The sequence below is a fragment of the Desmodus rotundus genome, chromosome 11 (assembly GCF_022682495.2).
Source record: "Desmodus rotundus isolate HL8 chromosome 11, HLdesRot8A.1, whole genome shotgun sequence".
NCBI classification, from domain to species: Eukaryota; Metazoa; Chordata; class Mammalia; order Chiroptera; family Phyllostomidae; genus Desmodus; species Desmodus rotundus.
The window spans coordinates 91425311-91449694 of NC_071397.1; the positions used below are offsets into that span (position 1 = coordinate 91425311).

General features: G+C 36.2%; 1 protein-coding gene and 1 pseudogene across 3 annotated transcripts in view; both read left to right on the forward strand.

Moving 5' to 3' along the window:
• Positions 1-24384, forward strand: part of PCMT1 (protein-L-isoaspartate (D-aspartate) O-methyltransferase) — a 49563-nt gene that overhangs the window by 10549 nt on the left and 14630 nt on the right. For all 3 annotated transcript variants that reach the window (XM_024551962.4, XM_024551961.2, XM_053913822.1), the window contains exons 2-5: positions 8990-9094; positions 10268-10299; positions 21125-21229; positions 23459-23579. In XM_024551962.4, coding sequence (XP_024407730.2) covers positions 8990-9094; positions 10268-10299; positions 21125-21229; positions 23459-23579 — 363 coding nt within the window. The remainder of the gene's footprint in view (positions 1-8989; positions 9095-10267; positions 10300-21124; positions 21230-23458; positions 23580-24384) is intronic.
• Positions 17195-17756, forward strand: LOC112297118 (large ribosomal subunit protein uL23 pseudogene; annotated as a pseudogene).

The window sequence follows — 24384 nt, forward strand, 5'->3', positions numbered from 1 at the left end:
CTTGTAAACACCTCTTGCTTAGCTTTCAGGCCTTTTTTTAAAAAAATATGTTTTATTGATTATGCTATTACAGTTTTCCCATTTTTTTCTCCCCTTCATTCCCCTCTGCCCTGCACACCCCATCCACCAGCATTCCTCCCTCTTAGTTCATGTCCATGGGTCATACATGTAAGTTCTTTGGCTTCTCCATTTCCTATACTATTCTTAACCTCCCCCTATTTTGTACCTACCATTTAAGCTTCTTATTTCTCATACCTTTACCCCCATTCTCCTCCCTCCCCCTCCCCACTGACAACCCTCCATGTGATCTCCATTTCTGTGATTCTATTCCTGTTCTAGTGCTTTACTTTGTTTTTGGTTTTGTTTTTTTAGGTTCAGTTGTTGATAGTTGTAAGTTTGTTGTCATTTTACTATTCATAGTTTTGAAATTTTTTTTTCTTAGTTAAGTCCCTTTAAAATTTCATATAATAAGGGCTTGGCGACGATGAACTCCTTTAACTTGACCTTATCTGGGAAGCACTTTTTCTGCCCTTCCACTCTAAATGAAAGCTTTGCTGGATAGAGTAATCTTGGATGTAGGTACTTGCCTTTCATGACTTGGAATACTTCTTCCCAGCCCCTTCTTGCCTGCAAGATTTCTTTTGAGAAATCAGCTGACAGTCTTATGGGAACTCCTTTGGAGAAAACTCCTTTTCTCTTGCTGCTTTTAAGATTCTCTCCTTATCTTTAACCTTGGATAATGTAATTATGATGTGCCTTGGTGTGTTCCTCCTTGGGTCTTAACTTTTTTGGGACTCTCTGAGCTTCCTGGACTTCCTGGAAGTCTATTTCCTTTGCCAGATTGGGGAAGTTTTCCTTCATTATTTTTTCAAATAAGTTTTCAATTTCTTGTTCTTCTTTTTCTCCTTATGGCACCCCTATGATTTGGATGTTGGAATGTTTAAAGTTGTCCCGGAGGTTCCTAAGCCTCTCCTCATTTTTTTTTTTTAATTCTTGTTTCTTTATTCTATTCTGGTTGAATGTTTATTTCTTCCTCCTGCTCCAAATTGTTGAGTTGAGTCCCAGTTTCCTTCCCTTTACTATTCCATGTATATTTTTCTTTATTTCACTTTGCATAGTCTTCACTTCTTCCTCTATTTTGTGACTATACTAAACCATTTCTGTGAGCATTCTGATTATGAATGTTTTGAACTCTGCATCTGATAGGTTGGCTATCTCTTCATTGATTAGTTCTATTTTTGGAGTTTTGATCTGTTCTTTAATTTGGGCCATATTTTTTTTTGTCTCAGCATGCCTGTTATAGTGGTAAGGGGTGGAGACTTAGGTATTCGCCAGAGCGGGGCAACCCACCTTGCTATGTTGTGGCACTATATGTGGGGAAGGCTCAGAGATGGAACAATGCTGCTTGCTCAGCTGTTAGTCACTTCCCCCACTACCCACAAGCAAATTGGACCTTTGTGGTGCTAATTCCGGGGTGGGTGGGTTTGTGTAATTTCTAGGACCCCTTGGGTCTCTCTAGTGAAATCTCCTGTGCAGCTGGGAGTTTGTCCCACTGCTGCAATCCTCACAGATATTTACAGCCAGAGGTTTTGAGGCTTTATTTACCTTCTGTCTCTCTTCCCAGTTGTTCCTCCTGGTTTATCCACACGCAAACGTGGGGCCATCCGGTCCATCAGCTGCTGCCTCGCTGTGGGTCCTCTCTGCCCCAGCTACCTGTCTCTGCCTCTCCTGCCAGTCTGAACGAATGTTTCTTCTTTAACTCCTTGGTCTTCTGACTTCCATACAGTTCAGTTTTCTGGCAGTTCTGATTATTTTTTTGTTTTTAAATTCGCTATGTCCTCCTTTTGGTTGTGCGAAGAGGCAAAGTGTATCTACCTACACCTCCATCTTGGCTGGAGCTTTCAGGCCTCTTTAGGGACTTAAACAACCTGTTCCCATGCTCCAACTCTAGTGCTGTTCTTCAGACTGATTTTATTTTTCTCTTTCTATACTTTGTGCATTAGGGGACCTCTTTGGCTGCTAGAACAAAACCCAAAAAAACTAAAGCTTGCCCTGGCCGGGTAGCTGAGTTGGTTAGAGCATTGTCTTGAAAGCCAAGGTTGTGGGTTCAATCTCCTTTCAGGGCACCTACACCAATGAATGCGTAAACATTGGAACAACAAATCAATCAGTCTCTCTCTCTCTCAAATATATTAAAAAAATAACAGTAGCTCAAACAAAATCAGTTCTGTCTCTTGTAACAATCCAAGTGTAAGCAGTTCAGGGCTAATATGATGGTTCCATGGTGTCGAGGACCTGGGCTGCTTCTCTTGTTGCACTTCCTAAAGTCTTTCCCTCATCTGCAAGGTCGAAGATGGTTTAGTTCTATCATTTCCATATTCCAGCTTCGTGGGGAGATAAAAGTGGGGAAAGGGAAAAACCTCCATTTCTTTCAAGGGTGTGATGTGGAAGTTGCGTACATGACTTCTGCATCTGTTCAGTTCACAAGAGCTTCATTGTAAGACAACGTGTAACTGCATGTAGTGCCCCCAGTGAAAACTCTGCCGCTGTGAAAGACAGAGACGGGGTCCCTGCCAGAGGCACGTGTTGCTAACAATTAGAGGACGCTCACACATGTACAGGCATGAACATTGCGGTGCCTCTGTGTAGCTACATACTATCTGCGATAACGAGGTTAGGATGATTAAAAAGATGAATTTTTAGCTAAGTAAAATATGTACACAGTTAAAAGATGAAATAGTACAGAAGGGCTTATGATGAAAAACAACGATTATGAGCTGTGTTCTTTCCCACCCCCAGACTCTGAGTGAACCATTTTTAACTGTGTTTTTGGTTCTTATGATTATCTTTATATCTCTAAATCATATATTTAAACTGCTGTTTTCTGCTTTATCAACTTTAGACTCATCTACTGACCTCCTGCTACAACGGGAGTATACCCTCCCCATACAGTTAAACTCCTATCATAATTTTTCCTTCCTTTTTTAATGGTTACCTTTGTAACTTTGAATCATATACTTCAACTTCAAGTTCTTGTTACATAATTTGTAAACTGACACTACCTCTCAACCCCTCCACTTTGTAAGAAAGGATATTAAGAAGCTCTCCCTCTCATTTTCCAACTAATTAGCAGGTTTTACTTTGTCAAAGTTAACATTTACATTTCGTTCTGAGCAGTAAGTAAATCTTGCGCTTTGTTGAAAATCAGTAACCATCATTAATTATATGACCGTGTCAACACTTTGTTGAGCTATATACTCATAGTGTGCTAAGAGTTCATTCCCTGCCATTATCGTCCAATATCAGTGACCCATCCGTTGTTGAAGAGGAATAATCAGATTTTTTTTCACACTTCATCAGTTGCTTGAAATTGTGCCATGTTTTCATTTTCCTCATATCTAATTCATGACTCTTGTGTAGTATTTTTTTTTCTTGGAATTTATTTTCCTGTGTACCCTTCCTCACCCCTCAAGATAAAAGAAAAGAAATTAGAGCCATACGTGGCTCTAATTTTTTTTTAAGTGTTTTATTATTTGGCTTATAGTTTGCATGGTATTGCATTCTCCTTTTGACTCGTACTAAGTTCTCATTTGGATCAATTGCATATTTGGGCAAAACTAGCCATTATAATAATTATTTAATTAGTGTCCTTGGTCCCTAGGGCACAGGAAGATTGGGTATGGGTGGTTCTAAAGCTGTTCACTGTTTCAGAAAGCCTAATGATAATTGCACGTTTACTCATAATTAAAGCTCTACACACAAAGTGAGACATAAAATTAGTTTGCTGTTTGCCAGAACTATGTCAGGGCACTGGCAGTTGTATATGTCAGATTACCAAAAATGGGAGAATTATTTAATAACTTAGTAAATGTGGCTTCGTTTAGGCATCTTTCAAAATATGGAGTCATGGGCAAAAATAAATAACAAGAACATTTTGGTGAAAATATTGGAAAACACCCGATAATGGCCTAGTAAAGGTTATTCTAAGTCTTGATGTGTTCAGCTTTTTAATAAATGACTAGTGACATGCTTTTTAAAAACTATAGGGTTTTTAGTAAATTCCATATACCTCTACAGATTAAGAAAGCAGCCAAAGAAACTCACATGAGTTTGATAGAAGAATATTATCTACCTTAAGAGAAGTGATCTCTATAATTTACTTTGATTTTTAGAATATGCCTGGAGCCTTTGACTTTAGCATTCTTCAAGTGTCCATCTAGACAAGAATGAATAAACGAATATTGGAATTATTGAATGAGGCTGCTTAACCTGAAAAAGATAAGGCTTGAAGTGGTCATTATATATCTTTAGATGTGTAAATAAAGTTGGCTGGATAGAAAATTCCATGTGTTCTTTGTGGCTTCAGAAAGAGAGCAGCACTGAGGGTTCATGTAAATGGGTTATGAAGAGGGAGATTTCATCTTAATACTGTGAAGTGTTCAAAGGACAGCGGAACTCTGCAAGTAGAGATCCTGGCGCTAATGTATGAAGTTGGACTTGGTGGCCTCTAAGGCCCCTGTGACCTGGAGAGTCTGTGAATCACCTCTCTGGAACTTGAATTGGGTTCAGAGCTAATGCACCACTCAAGGTTTATTTTGGGAAATGAATTAGTAGAAGTCACTGAGCTCTTTGACTGTGTCAGTAGCAGTACAGTGAAGTAGTCAGTAGGAACCTAGTATCTCATTTTGAATGGCCCTTACCTGTTATTTGCTGTCATTTTGAACAGCTTAAGTCTCTTACCTAAACTCAATTTCATCATCTGTAAAATGTAGTAATAATAGTGCTTACTTTATAGCATTGTTAGAGACAATGTAAGATTGTTTCATAGTTTATAGTCCATATAAATTCGTATCTTAAAAGAGATAGTATCTGTAATGTGTTTAGGATTTTGTCTGGCACATGGTAAATAAATATTCAGTAAATGATATCTCCATTATTACTCTGATTTAAAATTTTAAAAAATGCTTTCACTGTTTTGTTTTAATAACCTTTTCATGTAGCTTGCTGAAGCTTGTTTGTGCAGAAATATTGGGCTGGCCAAAAAATTTGATTTTTTTCCCCCATAAGATGGCTCTAGTAGCTCTTAGTTGTCTTTAACTTCATTTGAAACAATTTTGTTAGATTGTATTGTGACAACTGTCATATCAGCATGCATTTTAAAAAAGCACATCAAAATTGGTAAATTTTTATGTAGCCATTTTAATATTGAAGATGGAAGAAAATATGCAATGTTTCTGGCATATTATACTTTATTATTTCAAGAAAGGTAAAAATGAAACTGAAACACCAAAAAATATTTGTTGCAGTGTAAGGAGAAAGTGCTGTGACTGATTGAATGTGTCAAAAGTGGTTTGAGAAATTGTGTACTGGAGATTTCTTGCTGGATGATGCTCCATGGTCGGGTAGACCAGTTGGAGTTGATAGTGATCAAATTGAGACATTAATTGAGAACAGTCAACATTATACCACATGGGAGATAGCCGACATACTCAAAATATCCAAATCAATAAAAAATGTGTCTTTTATTTTACAGTGAAAACCACACGGACTTTTTGACCAACCCAGTGGTGGTTTCTATTTGGGTTACTTTATCTAAAACTTGTAATGTTTTAAAATGGAAACATGATGGAAGTTTATCTTTGCCAGTCTATGACTATTTTCAGTGTTTCTCTAATTGGTGTGCCTGCCTTGTTTGCTGATTTTTAAAAATACCCTGTTATTTGGAGGGTTTGTATTTATATCTTTTATGGCGTCTTTAAACCATCTTTTTCTTCACTGTTTCCTGTCTAGTCATTCAGTGTGAAATGGTGTCCTTTGACTCCTCCTACGACCTGTGTGACAGTTTTCTAATTCTGCTTTTGCCCTCTTTCTTCTCCCACTGTTTGTAGTTTCATTCTTTCTACTTCATCAGAACCTATAGCATTTAATTAAGTATTATTATTTCACCCATGTGTCCTCCCTTATTTTAGTCTTTGCTGTACCATTGTCTCTGTGGTCTTCGCTGATGTATCTCCAGTTATTTCGTGGTTAGATGAAGCACATCCTCTAGAAGATTCTTCAGGAAGGGCTCATGTTTACAACGTTTCCTGAGCTCTTGCACATGCAAAATGTTTTGGTTTTTTTTTTTCTTCCTATAACCTTGACATTTGAGGGACAGCTTGGCTGGATATAAAATCCTTGGCTTATATTTTAAAGAAATCAGCTTTATTGAGGTAGAATTTACATGAAAATTCACCAGGTTTTAAGGCTACAATTTGAAAAATTTGATGAATGAATATAGTCTTAACTCCTATCCTCATGATAATAGGACAAGGGTCAAACCTGACCTGCTGCCTACTTTGGAAATAAAGATTCATTTTAACACAGCCATATCCTTCCATAGAGTATTGTCTGTGGCTGTTCATTGAGTAGTTGCAGCGGAGGCTATATGGCCTGCAAAGCCTAAACTGTTTACTGTTTGGACCTTTGCAAATGTTTGCTGATATCCGATAAGAACATTTCTTTCACCCATGAGTCCCCTCATACCCCTTTGCAATTAATATCCTTTTTCATCCTCAGCCCCTAGCAACCACAGATCAGCCTTCTGCCACTATAGTTTTGAGTTTTCTAAAATTTGATGTAATTAGAATCATATGATGTATAGTCTTCTTGTCTGGCTTCTTTTGCTGAGATTAGTGCTCTTGAGATTCATCCATGTCGTTGGGTGTATCCATAGTTTACTTCTTTTATTGATGACTTGCACTTTCCCCAAATTTCTTGAAAATGCAGCTTCATTCTTGCTTTTCTTTGAATGTTGATGGTTGAAATCATAAGAAACCTGAATAGCTAATTTTTTTTTTTACCCCTATTGGGTAATTTAATCTTTTGCCTTGAGGCCCTGAAGAGGTGGGTTTTTTTGCCTTAAAGTCTTGATCATTTTATTAATAGGTATCTTGAAGTTGATTGTTTCTGGAAATACTTTTTTTAAAGATTTTTATTTAATTTCGAGGGGAAGGGAGGGAGAAAGAGAGGGAGAGAAACATCAGTGTGCGAGAAATACATTGATTGGTTGCCTCTTGCTCCCCTACAACTGGAGACCTGGCCTGCATCCCAGGCATGTGCCTTGATTAGGAATCGAACCAGCAACCTTTTGGTTTGCAGGCCAGTATTCAATCCACTGAGCCACACCAGCCAGGGCTGGAAATACTTTTATTCAATACTTACTTCCTGCTAAGTTTTCTTAGAATATTGTTTTAAATATTAAATTCTTTTTAATCAGCTGAAATGTTTTTATTTGCTTTTTGTTTCCAGGAGTTTTGAACAGAGTTTTTTTTTCCCCCGTTTTTCCTATTTTCGCAGTTCAAGAGCTTTTGTCAGCATGGTGACTTGCACTTTAATGGATGATGGATGATAGTAGTGGTGGGAAAAGAGAAGGAGCTGGCATATCTTCTTGCTCTTTTGTTTCTGCAGCATCCTTAATTTTCCTCCTTCTTTCACTTCATTGTCACTTGGAGAGGCACCATCCTTTCCCTGTTTATCTGATTGTCCCCCAGAAATAGTGCTTCTCTTGGTTGCCACCTCTAGTCCCACTAATTTTTTTAAAAAACAGGTTTTCTAAGGTATAATTCCATACCATATCATTCATCCAAATATATTATAAAATTCAGTGATTTTTAGCAAAGTCTGTTTTGGTTAAAAAAATTATTTCTGGATTGTCAAAGTCAGGTTGATACATTTAATCTTACAGATCTTAGATCTGTGAATACAGGAACTATTCTATCTTGTTTGTTTATATAATCCTGAGCATGTAGCAGTGTGTCAGGTATATATTAGACAGTCAGTAAATATATTGAATTGATAAAGGCTTTATTGAAAAATTAGCTATATGCATGGTACCATGAAGGTTATTGAAGTTTAACATACTATATTTAATCTAAAAGAATTGATAGTTGGGGAACCAAATATATACACTATTGACCTTGCTGTACTTTTTGAAAAATTTGTTTCTCTTGAACTCTGTTAGTTTATCTGCTTGTTTTTCATCCAACTCTGTGGTTGTTCCTTGTCATAATCTTTGAAGGCTGTATTTCCTGTGCATATTTCTTAAATGTATATGTTTGTTTTTCTTCTCTGTGTGATCTTTTCTGGCCACTTAAGTTCACTTGCATTGCTTCAAGTCGCCATCCATATAACTAGAAATCTGTGTCTCTATCCTAGATCTCTTTCCTGAGCCCCATTCAGCTAACTATTGAATATCTCTGTTTGTGTGGTTCATAGCCCCTAACTGAATAAATTAGCTATCCTTTTCCTCCTTAACTCTGATCCTTCTCCAGTATTTCTCAAATCAATATATGACATCAGCATCTCAACTATTACTCCCCTCTCTTCCAAATCTAGTCAGTCAGGTATATACAGGGTGGGGCAAAAGCAGAATTAATGAGTAAGGGAAACACAGTTTATTCTTTTCCTTCTTTCTCTTTCCCTCCCTCTCTTTCTTTCTTTCCTTCCTTCCTTCCTTCCAGAGGGGAAGGGAGGGAGAAAGAGAGGGAGAGAAACATTGAAGTGTGAGAGAAACATTGATTGGTTGCTTCTTGCATGCCCCTAACTGGGGACCTGGCTGGCAATCCAGGCATGTGCCCTGACTGAGAATCAAGCCTGCGGCCTTTTGGTTTGCAGGCTGGTGCTCAATCCAATGAGCCACACCAGCCAGGGCCCAGAGTTTATTCTTGTATTATTATTTTTTTAAATTATTGTATTATTTTCCGCATGAACAACTAGACACCTACTTTTGCTCCACCGTTTTACCTACAAAATATGCCTCAAATCCTCCTACTTTTCTTCATTCTTACTGTCATCATTAAAGATCAGATTGTGATTACCTGGGCCATTGCAACAACTTCCAATCTCGTTCCCTCCCAAGGCAGTCTCCACAGTGCAGCCAAAGTAATTATTCTAAAATATATCTGATCATCTTACTCCCAGCTTAAAATATTTGCTTCATTCATTTCAGAAAATGGAATCATCAAGACAGATAAAGTGTTTGAAGTAATGCTGGCTACCGACCGCTCCCACTATGCAAAATGTAACCCTTATATGGATTCTCCACAATCAATAGGTAAGCTTTGGATTTCTGAAAATGTCACTTTTTTTTACTCATTTACTCTATATTTTTTGTAAGTAAAAATTGACTGGGACACAGACATTTATTATTACCTTGCTGATTTGAATTGTATGCCTTTTTAATAAAATGTTATGTGTTAGAAGTATCTTTTCTATTTTCTCTAATATATAACTTTTTAAAATTTTTCATAAAATATACTTTTAGTGAAATTTACAGTTTAAGCTGAGCACTGAGTTTTCTTTAGGAGTCTTAATGTTGACTAAGGTTTTTTTTATTAGCCTCAATTTTAAAAATCAGTACTAAAGGAAATAAATGTATTTAAGTTACTACTGACTTCCCTGCTTCACTTGCCCTGAATGTTTTGACTCGTGCTTGATTTTAGAAAGTCCATATTTAACTCCTTCTCCTGAAGCAGGTTTTTTGCTGAACTGCTGAGCCTTGGCAGTGGGCGCCTTTGAGGCTTAGAAGTGCCTCAGGATTCTGTCCGCCAGCTGCCATGCTTTCTTCTTTTGAAGCACTGGAACAGCCAGCAGAGAAGATCCTGGGGGGCTTCTGAACCCCGAAGGCACCTGCTACCACCGCTCAGTGAAAATTGCTTCAGATGCAGAAGCAGGTAAATAAGTTTTGAGAAAACAGCCTTGGAAGAAAAAAAATTAAAAGTTAAAAACTAAGAAAAGATTGTGTGAATTTATGTTAGGTGTTAGTATAAAGGGTAAATTGAAGTAGTTTGTCTCTTAAGCTACTTTGATTGATGGTTGCTCTAGGTGCGAGACATGTGAAGCTGTTTAATTTTGCCAAGATTTTGCATACCTATTGTATATGGAAGCTTATTTTCTTTTTATAAATCTGAAGTGAAAACAAGTCATAAATTTACCAACTTAGTGAAATTCTTCCTTTCTTAGCCAACTACACAGGAGAAGAAATCTTTAAAATTAGTGGGCCTCTTGTGGTAGATGAGCACAGTAGCCTTTTGGCTTGATTGGATTTCCTAATTTTAACTACTGCATGATATTACTTCAGAGTACAAATGACAAGTTTCATCTCCTTGCAGTAATAAAATTGAAAAATATTATGAAAAGTAATTTATGGGTGTTAGAGAAGGAATTACATGGAGTGTTTAGTGTGTTTTTATGGCGAATATGTCAGTGTTCTCTTCTTGTTTTTCAGGTTTCCAAGCGACAATCAGTGCCCCACACATGGTAAGTGAACTTGGGTCGCTTTGGTGCTGATGGACCACAGGGTCACATTTGTCCTTTAAGATCATTATCTTTAGTAAAAATGGTTTAAAGAAAAGGGGACTCTTCTTCAAGAAACTGTCATTAAAGTTTTTGGTGGTTGTCATTAGTATCTAATCAGGTAAAAATTGGATATAAAAGGTTATTTAGTGATAATTAAAGGCAGAGAATATTTCAAATAATGGACATATTATATAGAAACCTCAATTTAAATATTAATTTCAGATTTTATTTGGAAAATTGATTAGAGACTAGTCAAGTATAGCAGTTCTGCAGCTATGTAACTTTCAGAAGGACCTATTTTAAATCATCTAGTATTTTCACTCTGCTGGAAACTTTCTTAGGGTTTAAATGTCAGTTATTTGAATGAGTAGTCTGTTGGTTTTTGGTGAAAAGAAAAATAGCTTTTCTGATTCTCTGCAAGTATTTCGGGTTGGAGAAACTCTTATTTAAACTTAGAGCTTCCTTTATACTAAAATAAATTCTATATATACATTCATAGTGAACTCATAATTATACTAGAAGAAAAATATAGGAGAATTATTTATAAACATTGAATAGAAATTACGTCAAAACACGAAAAAAGACTAAGAAGCCATTAAAAAATTGACATAAAAAACCTGATGTTTTTTACAACATAAAAATTTGGCATTCCTACAGAAAAAAATGTTATAAACAAAATTAAAAGAAGAAAAACTGAAGGAAATATTTATAATGCATAAGACAGCATAACGCAAATTCCCATATATACATGTATACATTCCAAAATATCCACCCACTCAAGGCATGCGATTCTGTGGTCTTAGTCATGTGTACATGCATGTGTGTGTGTGCAAAGTAAGAAATAAAACACCAGTAAGCCCAAAAGAAAATGGGTAGAGTGCAAGAAAATGAGATTGGCATTTAAATAAATGAAAACAAAACAAAAGAGGAAATGCTACAGTGCTACAGTGAAGTACCATTTTCCAACTACCAGGTAGATCATCAGAAATTAAGAAGTTTGATACCTTGTTATGGAGGGGATCACCTAGTAAGTTACAAAAATGTCTAACCACTGTGCTCTACACCTGGAACTAATATAATATTGAATGTCAACTGTAATTGAACAATTAAAAAAATTTTTTTTAAGTTTCATACCTTGTACTGGAAAGGGGAAACTGACAGTCATACTTTTCATGGTGGGAGAGTACATTGATAGTGCTGGAAAGCAACTGGGCAATATCTGTTAAATGGGAAATATGCCTTAGATGCTTTGGTTTTATTTCAGGGTATTTATACTACCATAGTATATTTGAACAAGTGCAAAATGACTTAAACATAGTCATTAGCACATTACTTATGATAATAAAAAATAACAATTACCAGTAATCATCCACTAATGGTGGATGGTTAATAAATGATAGTATATCCATACAGTGAAATACTGTGAAACTTTTAAATGAGGAAGCTCTATGAGTGTGAATATAGTAGGATCTTCAGGAAACATTAAGTATAAAAGTAGAGTACAGAAGTGTATTTAGAATATTCTTTAATATACAAAAAATCAAATATATACAAATGGACACACCTGTGTCTTCCTATAGGCATAAAAACTGGAAAAGTTTTCTTCTAAGATAGGGAGTTAGATGACATGTTACAGAGGAGGGCTAGGAGTGGAAGTGAGATCTACCTATGTCCTGTACATGTTATCAGTTTCTTCCTGTCTCCTTTTTTTTTTTTTTTAATCATGGAATAGGAATGGCTTTTTTACCTGTTCAAAGAAATTAATGATTAAAAAAAATGTTATAGTCTTAAAATTCCTGCAGGTAGTTTGAATTACTACTTAAAATGAAGGATTTACATAGAAACATTCGCTTAATCCTAAAAGTATTTTTGAAGAATCAGTATGCAGCCTGTTGGGAAATTGACCAGAGGAGTATGTTTTTAGATGTTAAGGAAAATACTGCATAAGTTATTAATAGTGGCTTAATTGATTTGTAATTTATATACTGTAAAATCCACCCATTTAAAGTATGCAGTTCTATGGTTTTTTCGTCTATTCCAGAGTTGTGCAAACATCACTGCTATCTATTATCAGAACAGTTTCATCACTTCATAAAGGAACCCTGCACCCAGTAGGAGTCCGTTCTCATCCCTCATTCTGCCTGGGTCCTGGCAACTACCTTTTGTTTCTTTGTCTATTCTAGACATTTCACATAAATAGAATTATACAATATATAGCCTTTTGTGACTGGGTTTTTATATTTTACACAGTATTTTCAAGGTTTATCTATGTTGTAGCAAACATTATACTTAATTTCTTTTTATTGCCAAATATTATTACATTTTATGGATATAAAACATTGATGTTCAAAGCAACATTAATTAATCGTAGTAGCTAGAAAGTATGAACATTAATGTACGGGTTTGTGTGTGTACCTATATTTTCACTTCTCTTGGGTGTACTCGTATACTTGGAATATAGTATGGAATATGGTAATTCTATGTTTAACATTTCGAGGAGCTGCCAAAGTGTTTTCTAAGGTTGCTGCACCATTTTACAATCCCACCAGCAATGTATGAGGGTTCCAATTTCTCCACCTTCTTGTCAACACTTGCTATTGTACGTTTTATTTACTTTATCCATCCCTGTAGCTGTGAAGTGGTATTTCATTGTGGTTTTGATTTGCATTTTCTTAATGATGATAATGTCGAGAATTTTTTCATGTGTTTATTGACCATCTCCTTACGTCTCCTTTGGAGAAATGTCCAGATGTATACGGGAGGTGGCCCGCTGATGCTTCTCTCTTACTTCGATGTTTCTCTCTCTTCCTTCTCTTCTCTCTTCCTCTCTCTCTAGAAGTAATGAAAAAACGTCCTCAGGCGAGGATAAAAAAGAAAGAAAATGTGTGTTTGTGTCTATATGTATATAAGCATATACAAACCATAAACATATTGTGTCCTTTGGTGTTTGTTGAGGAAGGATGTTAGTAGAATAAAATAGTATTAATTGTATTATATGGACAAGCAGTTGTGATCTTATATCATTTATTGTGTAGCTCTTAAAAGTATTAAAAGAGAAACAGAACTTGAGGGGCAAAGAGAAGTGATATCCACATTTAACACACCTTAAAATCACTGGCTTGGAAGTAGCTACAGCCCTGGGATATTTTTCAAAGTCTTAATTAGAATTGTGATATATACAGTGGGCAAGAGATGAAAAGCAACCTGTTAAAATGGCATCCTGGTAGCATTGAGCACACTCGTATCCAGATACTGAATCCTAAATACCATTTCTCTCTAAAGAGATTAGAGCTCCTTGGAGAAGTGACTGAATGTTGGAAAGCAAGGAAGTGCTCAAAGGCTAATGGAGTAATGTCTGAAGGACAGGAGCAGGTTGAAAGAGACTCCCAGAGGCCATACTGGAGACAATTGGAGAATCAGAAAATGATAGATAATAAAGACAATGGATTTAACACAGTGAATTAAGAAACTAAATCCTTAAGTCCATAGAGATTAAAAAAAAAAAAAAAAGCAAGACAGGGGGTAAAAAAGGAAGACAAAAGAATGCCCATTAATAAATGTGAAAGGGACCATGGCCAGGTTGCTCAGTTGGTTGGTGCGTCATCCCATACACCAGAAGGTTGCAGGCATGATATCCGATCGGGGCACATACCTAGGTTGTGGGTTCTATCCCTGGTAGGGGCACCTAACAGGAGGCAGCTGATTGATGTTTCTCACATTGAGGTTTCTCTTCCTTGCTCCTTTCCTCTCTCTCAAGGAAAAAAAAAACTAAATGTATCCTCAGGTGAGGATTAAAAATAAATGTGAAAAGAGTAATAGAATTTTTTAAAATCACTGTTTTGCAATCATCAATTAATCTAAAACTATTAAAAGGAAGGTTGTTGGGGAACAAAAATATCCATGTAGTCTCAAATTATTACTGTATATGTTACTTGTCAATGACAAAAAGAAAAAATAGGCCTTGAAAGGAAGGTGACCTAGAGATCATCGCATTTACTGAGGGGCTGAGCTTGGCAGGTTGCAGTAGTGGGATTGCCCAACACTGTGCTTCCTGATGTGATGCAGTGGGAGGTACCCAGTGAGCCCCGTGTGGCGCTCTTGCTAGAGGTCTTTGACCTGAGTCTAACCATGAGGAAACTGACATATCCAGAATATGGGGTATTATGTAGGACAACCGGATGGGACTCCTTAAAGGAGTTAGTATTCTGAAGAACAGAGAGAAGTGGTAGATGGAAGAGAGTTGGTAGGGAAGATATGCCAGATTGGCAAATGCAGTGCGTGAACTCTGAATGGATTGGGGAAAAAGCAGCTATAAAGGATGCATTTGGAGGACAAAAAGGGAAATTTGAGTATGGTACATGTGTTGGATAATACTAAATAGATGCTTTTCTTGAGCATGATAACAGTGGTGATGCGGTTGCAAAGGAAGATGTCCTAGGGTTGGTTTTTTTTTGTTTTTGGGGGGTTTTTTTTGGGCAGATGCATGCTGAAGGTTTTAGGAATGAAGTGTCACGTCTACAGCCTGTTTTAGATGGTTTGATAAAATAGTAGAGCACTGTATGAAACAGTTGGTGACTTTGTATATGAGGAGAGTGTAGTGTTCATTGTATTTCGAGGTTTTTTTATGGCCTTAAAAATTTTTATAATTATAAACATAAATTTTAAAAAACTGTTAATTTTTAGATTTAGAGATGAGTGTGGGTTTTCCAGAAAAATACCTAGAGTGATAAGAACATGAAAAAAACTAGTAATTATGAAGACCTCGATGTTTTATTTTATTTCTTTTTTTTTTAAGATTTTATTTATTTATGTTTAGAGATGGGAAGGAAGGGGGAGAGAGAGAGAGAGAAAGAGAAACATCAATGTGTGGTTGCCCCTCGAGTACCCCCTACCAAGGACCTGGCCCCCAACCCAGGCGTGTGCCCTGAGTGGTAATTGAACTGGTGACCCTTTGGTTCATAGGCTGGCACTCAATCCACTGAGCCACACCAGCCAGGGCAGCCTCGATATTTTAAATCTGAATGAGACTTTAACAACTTAGTATACCCCTTTTTTAAAAAACAAATCTTATACAAACCTAGTACTGAAAAAAAATTCTTGAATTTTTTGGAATTAAGTTGGGACAGTACTGCTTGTAGTTGGGGATTGGTCCCTTGAAGAAGTCCCTTGTAGTCCTTTGATTTCTGGATTCGGGAAAGTCAGGTATTATAGGAATTATTTTGTGGGTTTTTTAAATTATTTTATTTTCTAATGGTGTGAGACTTGTTTCCTTATTAATGGAAATTATTAACTTTCAGGAAATAATGATTGTTTTAAGAATCTAATGCAAGCTATAGATCTTATCCCCAAAATGTACACAATCTCTTTCTCCATAGAAGCTCCATCTTTTGGGTTAAGCCTCTTGTTTAAAAACAACTTTTACTTAGTAAAATATCTCCAGCAATTTCCTCAGTAAAAGTTAATTAATCCAATGTGTCTCTTAGAAACCTCATTAACTAACACTTTCCTGCTGTACTGGTTGATGATTTGGAGATAGTATCCCATGATATCATTTTGAAATATCATTGAAAGATAAAGAATTTTTTAAATCAACATCCTTTTTTTATTGATGAGAGAGAGAAAACATTAATTTGTTCCACTTATTGATACATTCATTGGTTGATTCTTGTATGTGCCCTAACTGGGCATTGAACCCACAACCACGGTGTATTGGAATGATGCTCTAACCAACTGAGCTACCTGAGCAGGACTATAAAGTTAAATTTTTTTAAATTTGAAACAATCTCAAACTTACAGGAAAGTTGCAAGTACCACATCAAGAAACTTTCTCTACTCCTTGAGAGCAAGTTGGTGAAATGATGCCCCATTGCCCCTGAATACTTTATGGTGTATTTCCTTCAAACAAGGAAATACGCAGTATAACCTATATAACCACCAGGACAGGAACATTGGTACATTACTACCATTTAATCATCAGTCTCCTTTCAAGTTTTTTCACTAGTCCCTACGATGTCCTCGATGTAGTAAATGATCCTGCAGAATGACTCCTCTTTTAGTCTCCATCAGTCTGGAACAGTTCCTTAGCTTCCTTTGACTTTCATCACCTGAGTCATTTCAAGATTTCAGGCCAGTTATGTTGTTCATACCCTTCAGTTTGGCCTGTCTAATTTTTCCTTATGACTAGATTCAGGTCATGCCACTTCAGGGGCAATATCACAGAAGTGATGCTGGGTGCTCATTACAGTCCTATCAGACAGTGTGCAATTTTGATTTGGCCAGCTTCTAAAGATATGATGCTCACTTGATTAAGGTGGTGTCTGCCAGTCTTCTCCACTGCAGAGTTACTCTTATTGACTTTTGCAATTAATAATTATCTTGTGAGGGTTTGCTTTGAGATCATAAATGTCTGTTCCTTATTTATTTATATCAGTATGTTTTTGTGGTTTCCTGTCCCTTTCCATATTTAGCTTCCTTTTCTGACAGTGAGAAACTGGTTCCATTTTCCTTAATATATTTATTTATTTAATTGATCCTCTTGTTTGTAACCAATTTTCCACTGCTATCACTGTCTCCCCCCGCCCCCATTCTCCCCCTTCTCCACATTTATGCTCTGACATCGAGCATGATCCACCATTGCATGCAGAAACCCTCATCTCGCTCTGGCCTGACTCTTGGTTCAGTCCATTCCCCCGTGTGGACACAGATGCCCCCCAGACCTGCTTGGGCTCTGACACTTCTAACCGGGCATTGCAGCTACCCTCTTGGACCCTGGGTATGGGCAGCGACCTTGCTCAGCCCATCTTAATTGCTTTAGGAATGACCCCTTCAGAAACGGAAGGGATAGAACAGGCTAACATGAGAAACGGGAGCTTTTCACGAAGATGGCGCCCAAAGCGAAGAAGGAAGCCCCTGCCCCTCCCAAAGCCGAAGCCAAGGCAAAGGCTTTGAAGGCAAAGAAAGCAGTGCTAAAAGGCGTCCACAGCCACAAAAAAAAAAGAAGATCCGTATGTCACCCACCTTCAGGAGGCCTAAGACACTGCAGCTCTGTAGGCAGCCTAAATATCCTCGGAAGAGCGCCCCCAGGAGAAACAAGCTAGGCCACTATGCCATCATCAAGTTCCCCCTGACTACTGAGTCAGCCATGAAGAAGATAGAAGACAACAATACACTTGTGTTCATTGTGATGTCAAGGCCAACAAGCACCAGATCAAACAGGCTGTGAAGAAGCTGTATGATATTGATGTGGCCAAGGTCAACACCCTGATCAGGCCTGATGGGGAGAAGAAGGCATATGTTCGACTGGCTCCAGACTATGATGCTTTGGATGTTGCCAGCAAAATTGGGATCATCTAAACTGAGTCCAGCTGGCTAATTCTAAATATAAAAATTTTATACTAAAAAAAAAAAAAGAAAGAAAAGAAAAGAAACGGGAGAGGAGGGCACTAACCGGATTATTTTGACTGACCAAGTCATTTCATTCTGAATCAAGCAAAAGAGGGAGACCACTGATTTACAGTCATACACAAGATTTCCTAAGAGAAAGTTTACCAAAAACACAGTAACTAGAAGTAAAAGATCAATTAATCATTAATTTTATCTCTATAAGTGACTTTAAAGCACCTTAAAGAGAAGCAGCAACAAGTCATTGTGCTGTAATCGTTGACTTTTTCTTAAATACATCATGACTTTTAATCACAATGATACTTCTGGGGAGAAAGCAGGATAGGAACAACTGTTTTTCTCTCCATAGTAATGACATGGAAACTGAGGAACAATGAGCTATAAATAATATCCAATGTCATGGGGCTAAGAAATTTAGAACATGTAGAAGCCAGGACTTTTGGTCTTTAATCCAAAGTTTTTTTTCATAGTATTGATGGCTTTCACTCTTTAGACAAGAGTCTCTTTGCAAAAGAATCTATATGATTTCCTTTTGTCGAACCATTTTAAAGCAAATTTCAAACATAATATTTTACCCCTAAGTACTTTAGTGTAAATCTGAAAGACTTCAAAAACACAACTACAATATCCCAACATGCCAGTGTTTCTTAATATTATCTTATATCTTATCCATGTTCAAACTTTTCCAGGTGTTTCAAAAAACATTTTTTTACAGTTGATTTGCTTTTTCAGGATCTAAACAAGGTCCATACATTGCATCTTTGTAGTCTTTTTAGTCTTTTAAAAATGTTAACAGTCTCTTTCTTTTTGCCATTTATTTATTGACAAAACTCATTCATTTATCCTTTAGAACTTCCCATATTCTGAACATGGTTGTTTCCTAGTGGTATTTAACTTTATTTTTTTAATACACACACAGTGAAGTGCACAGATTGTAAGTAAACAAGCTTGATGAATGTTTACACGTGTGCATATTTGTAAACACTACCCAGATCAAGTTAAAGAACATTTCCTGTACCCTACAAGGTTCCCTCATGCCCTTTCCTACAACTTCTATCCTCAGTAACCAGTACTCTGGCTTTTATCACCTAAATTAGTTTTCCTAATAGGGAGTTTCCAGTCTGTCCTCCGTTTGGAACACATTACCTCTTTCTGATGATTATTTTTTTTTATTTTAACAGAATTTTAGACTTACAGAAATGTAAGAATACAAATAATTTTCCTATACCTTTTACATGTACCCCCTGAATCTTATCATCTTGCTGTATTTGTTTATCACTTTCTTTTCTTTATTACTTTTTTTCCCCGTCCTCTCCCTCTTTCTACACACACGTACATGCACACATATACAAAAATATATATGAAATATATTTCTTTATGAACTTGGGGAGTAATTTGCAAGCAGAATGCTTTTTACCTTTAGAAATAGGACAGTCTCTTAAATAATCAGTACAATTATCAAAATCATGAAACTAACATTAATGCAACACTGTTAGCCAATTCACAGACGTTATTTAGATTTCATTAGTTGCTTTAGTAACGTCCTTTATTGGAAAAGGAAAATGCAGGTCGAGTTTTATTCAATTGTCATGTCTTCTTAGTCTTATTTAATCTGGAACAGTCCCTCAGTCTTTTCTTTTATGGTCTTGAAGATTTTTACGAATGCAAGCCAGTTATTTTAAAGAATAATTAGGTTTACTTAATTTAGGTTTATCTGCTATGTTCTAATGATTAGATAAGGCTATGCATTTTTGCCTGGAATATTCCAGAAGTGATGTATTTTAGCTAGTATCATGTGAAGATGTCATTGTGTTCCATTGATGATGGTAACTTTATCATCTGATTAAGGTAGTGTTAACTAGATTTCTTCATTGAGAATTTTTTTTCTGAACTTCACTGTAAAATTATAGTTTTCCCTTTTGTAAACTATAAGTGTCTTGGGCAAACACTTTGAGATTAGGTAAATATCCTGTTATTCCTCAAATTATAATTCATCGGCTTTAGCATTCACTTATAATTTTTGCCTGACTCATTTATTACTAAAATGGTTGCCAGATGGGGATTTTCTAAGTTTATCATCTCATCCATGTTTATTAGTTGGGAACAGTTTCCCCTTATTCTCCCTTTATATATGGGTAGATGTATGTATGTATTACTTATTATCACTTTGGATTCATGAATGTGTAATTTAAGAAAAACTTTTAAATCCTCACCCAAGGACATGTTTTACCGATTTGAGAGAGAGAGAGAGAAAGATCTATGTGAGAGAGAAACTTCGATGGGTTGCCTCCTATATGCACCCTGATGCACCCTGACCGGGGATCGAACCCACAGTCTAGGTATGTGCCCTTGACCAGGAATTGAACTCACAGCCTTTTGGTGCATGGGATGATGCTCCAACCAACTGAGCCACCTGGCCGGGTCATGGATGTGTATTTTTATCAACTAAATTCTGGTAGCAAATGTTTTATTGCTATAGGATTTAATGATTTTTAGGGAACATACCGGGACAGCTCTTAAGATAATATTTATGAGTTCTGACCTCATGTTTTAGAAAAGCACTGAAATGTAAATTTATGAAGAAGATAAAGTAGTGAAAGCTTTATTTCTTGGTTTAATCCAAAGCATAACCATTATGATTTTATTTAATTTATAATTTATATGTACTGTAAATATAAAAATATATCCTTTGGCCCTCTCAATTCCACTTCTAGAAAGTTATCCTATAGATATACTTTATAAGATTATTATATTATTCTACAGATATACCTTTTAAGATTATTTCATCTCTCGTTATAGGAGAATGGAGCTAACTTTAATTAAATATCTCTCATTAGGGGTGTTTGTTCTATAATACATCCATATGAAAATATGCTCCTCAGTCATTATAAAAAGGAACAGGCTGTTTAAATATTGATGATAAAGTTTCTTTAGGGTATAATAAATGAGAAAACATGTATGCATTTTCTTGTATATACATAGAATGGGTACGTTTGGAAGGCATCATAAGAAACTGGTCATATTGGTTGCCTTTCGGGAGTGAAACTGGTTGGGGATGGAGATGGTGGGAACAGGGGTGGGATAGAGACTTTTCACCATAAATCCTTTTGTGACTTTTGACTTCGAATTAATAAAATTTTAAAAATTCACACACTGGAGATAAAAAATTACTGAAACATTTTAATTAAATGTATGAATATAATCAAACGATGAGAATTTTCTTATGTAATTCCTGTATAGATGTAAGTACTATGTAATATGTTTTCGTTGTCTTGGCAGATGACAATAGTAGTAACGTTGGTATGAAGTTGGCAACTTTCTTCATATGCCATGTTATATATATTCTTGAAAAAAAAAGAGCATTTGCTTTGTTTTCTTTTGGCAGCATGCATATGCACTAGAACTTCTATTTGATCAATTGCATGAAGGAGCTAAAGCTCTCGATGTAGGATCCGGAAGTGGAATCCTTACTGCATGTTTTGCACGTATGGTAAGACCTTTATTTTGTTTTTTCATTCTGGCCCCAGCAGAAGCATAGTTCTACATGCCCTGTGTATGATTTGGCTGTATATTTTTTTTTCCTTAGAAGTTACTGAAGGGTGGGTTTTTTTTTTTTTAATTCTACGAAGGATTATATATCACTAGGATTTTTTATTGTTCTTGCAAGTGACAGAACACTCTGTCTAAACTGGCAGAGCTAAAAAGGAGTTTATTTGGTTTATACAGTGGAAACATCTAAAGTGCAGCTGGCCTCTTGTGCGGCAGGGTTCAGAAGACCAGTGTTACTGACCGTGGGTTTCTCTGTGGTTTCGGTTTGGCTTTGCTCACCCCCACGTGTTGGCTTCATTCTCACACGGGCTCTTCTCTTATGATCACAGGACGGTAGGCAGTAGCTCCCAGACTATATGCTTCCAAGTTCTCATCAGGCAGAAAATAATAGTCTGATATCTAAGTACTCCGCAGGCTTATTAGGAATGAGAGTCAAGAATCCTTTACATTAAGAAAAGTGCTCTTAGAAAAATGCCTTGTGTATTATACTTCAGTTAACATCACCAGAGGCTTGTTTGGTAAATGACTACCAGAGAATAAGTCTGGAGGCTTACTCAGGCACCTGGAGAGAAAGTTCATCCTTGCTCAGATGAGCAAATCAAGTCAGTTATGGAAAATCATGTCCCTGGAGGCCAGGTTGGAAGGTTCTGGTTTAGTTAAGTTGGGATTTGTGGTTCCATCTTGGACTAGAATCCATTTAACTTGCTATACAGGTATAATCAGCAGACCACTAGCATGTTAATGGAGGTAGAAGTTTTGTCTGATTTTTTTCCCTTGACATTTCTTTAGCACCCAGAACAGTGTCCGGCACATAATAAGGATTGAGATAGTTCTGTTCAGTATTTTTTACTTAATTTTGTAGAAGCCCTCACTTATGGGATGTCAGGGCCTTTTTTTCCAAAGCTTAGAAATAATACTTAATGAGATTATTTTCTATACTTAAATATTTATGGTTTCAAAGGAAAATTTATCTTTAAAAAAATCATTAAATTCTGAGTTGTCTCTTTTAAAATCAGGGTAATTTAAGTTAGTGTTTTTCACACATTTAGCACATGCTAGTCAGTGTTCTGAATGCTTTTCATGGATTCTCTTATTTACCCCTCGCGTCATTTATGAGTCATGTACCCTTTACTCCTCATCTTACAGCTGAGAAATGTGATTCACAGAATAACTTGCCAAGGTTATACAGTTGTAAGTAGTAATTAAACTTAGATGTGAACCCAGCTAGTCTGACATCGAAGTCTTTATTGTGTTAAATTTTTTTTACAATTAATATTTATATTTGGGGCCATTTTATATTTTTAAGCATTTTATACTTTCCACAAAATGGCAGTAGAATCAGGTATAGAAATCCCTATAAAATTATTTAAATCCCTATAAAATTGTTATGTAGTGTTTTAATATTTAAAGTCATACTTCTAAGTTTATTTTAAGTGGAAAAAAATGACTGTATTAACTACCATTTAATATTGGTAGTTAAGTCCTCCATCATGGTCCTGGATTTAAAAATTATAAATTAAAGAATGATAGCATTTTTCTTTGTATTACAAGCTTTTATAATCTATTCTAGTTTTTAATTTTAATTTTATTTATTTTTTGAGAGAAATGGGAAGGGAAGGAGAAAGGTAGAGAAACATCTATGTGTGGGTGCCTCTCATGCGCCCAGGCATGTGCCCTGCCTGGGAATCAACCTGTGACCCCTTGGTTCTCAGGCTGGCGCTCAACCCACTGAGCCACACCAGCTAGGGCTCTAGTTTTTTTTTTAATCCTCACCCAAAGATATCTTTTTATTGATTTTAGAGATAAAGGTAGGGAGAGAGAGAAACATTGATGTGAGAGAGAAACTTCGATAGGTTGCCTATGTGCATGACTGGGGATCGAACTGGCAATCCTTTTGGTGCACGGGGTGATGTTACAACCAACTGAGCTATCCAGCCAGAGTTTGTTCTAGCTTTTTATTACTTAAATATAATTATTCACTAAGGGTTATAGTTGAGAAAGCTGTATTTGGTAAATTATTTCTAATAAACAATAACAATCTAATCAGAAGCTTTAGCCATTTGTCTTTATTTCTCATTTGAGTATATGACTCTACATAAGGAAGTACTTTCATGACACATCAGAAAGACAAATTTAGACCAGTGAGCTATTGAATTATTCTCATTTCCAGGTTGGAGCTAGTGGAAAAGTCGTAGGAATTGACCACATTAAAGAGCTAGTAGACGACTCAATAAATAATGTCAGAAAGGATGATCCAATGCTTTTGTCTTCAGGGAGAGTGCAACTGGTTGGTGAGTATCAGAAAACTTAAAATTTTTCTCTCTGGAGAATTTTTTTTTCCAAAAGATCCCCAGTCAGCTAAATAATACTCAGAACTAATTATTGCATTTTTTAAACATTCACTTTTCAGTACTAAGTAAGAAAACAATTACTTAAAAATGTTATGCTAGTTCTCCCTTAACTTTGGGACCTTGGGTGATGTAACTGTTAACTGTTTCAGAAAGTACCCATGTTGAGTTCTTTCTTCATTGTCTTTTAAAAAAAAATTGGGGGGGGGGTGAAATTAGTTAATAAAATTATATGGGATTCAGGCATACAATTCTATAATACACCAATTGTATATTGTATTGTATGTTCACCATCCCAAGTCAAATCTCCTTCCATCACCATTTAACCTCCCTTTACCCTCTCCTACCTCCCCCACCCTGTTCCCTCTTGTAATCACCATATTGTTGTCTGTGTCTGAGGTTTTTTTCTTTGCTTAATCCATTCACCTTTTTCACCCAGCCCCTAACCCCCTTCCTCTCTGACAGCTATGAGTCTGTTGTCTTGTATCTATGAGTCCGTTTCTATTTTGTTTGTTAGTTTATTTTGTTCATTAGATTCCACATATAAATAATACCAAAGTAACAAGTATTCATTATAAAACAATGTAAACAGTGCAGATATGTAAGGTAAAAAAAGACAGCCTCTCCTTTTCCCTTTTAAATTTTTTAAATACAAATATATGTATGAATAAATTGCACACATCCAGAGTTTAACTCGTACTATACATACTGTCCTGTAATTTGCTTCTTTCCACTCAGCAATATACAA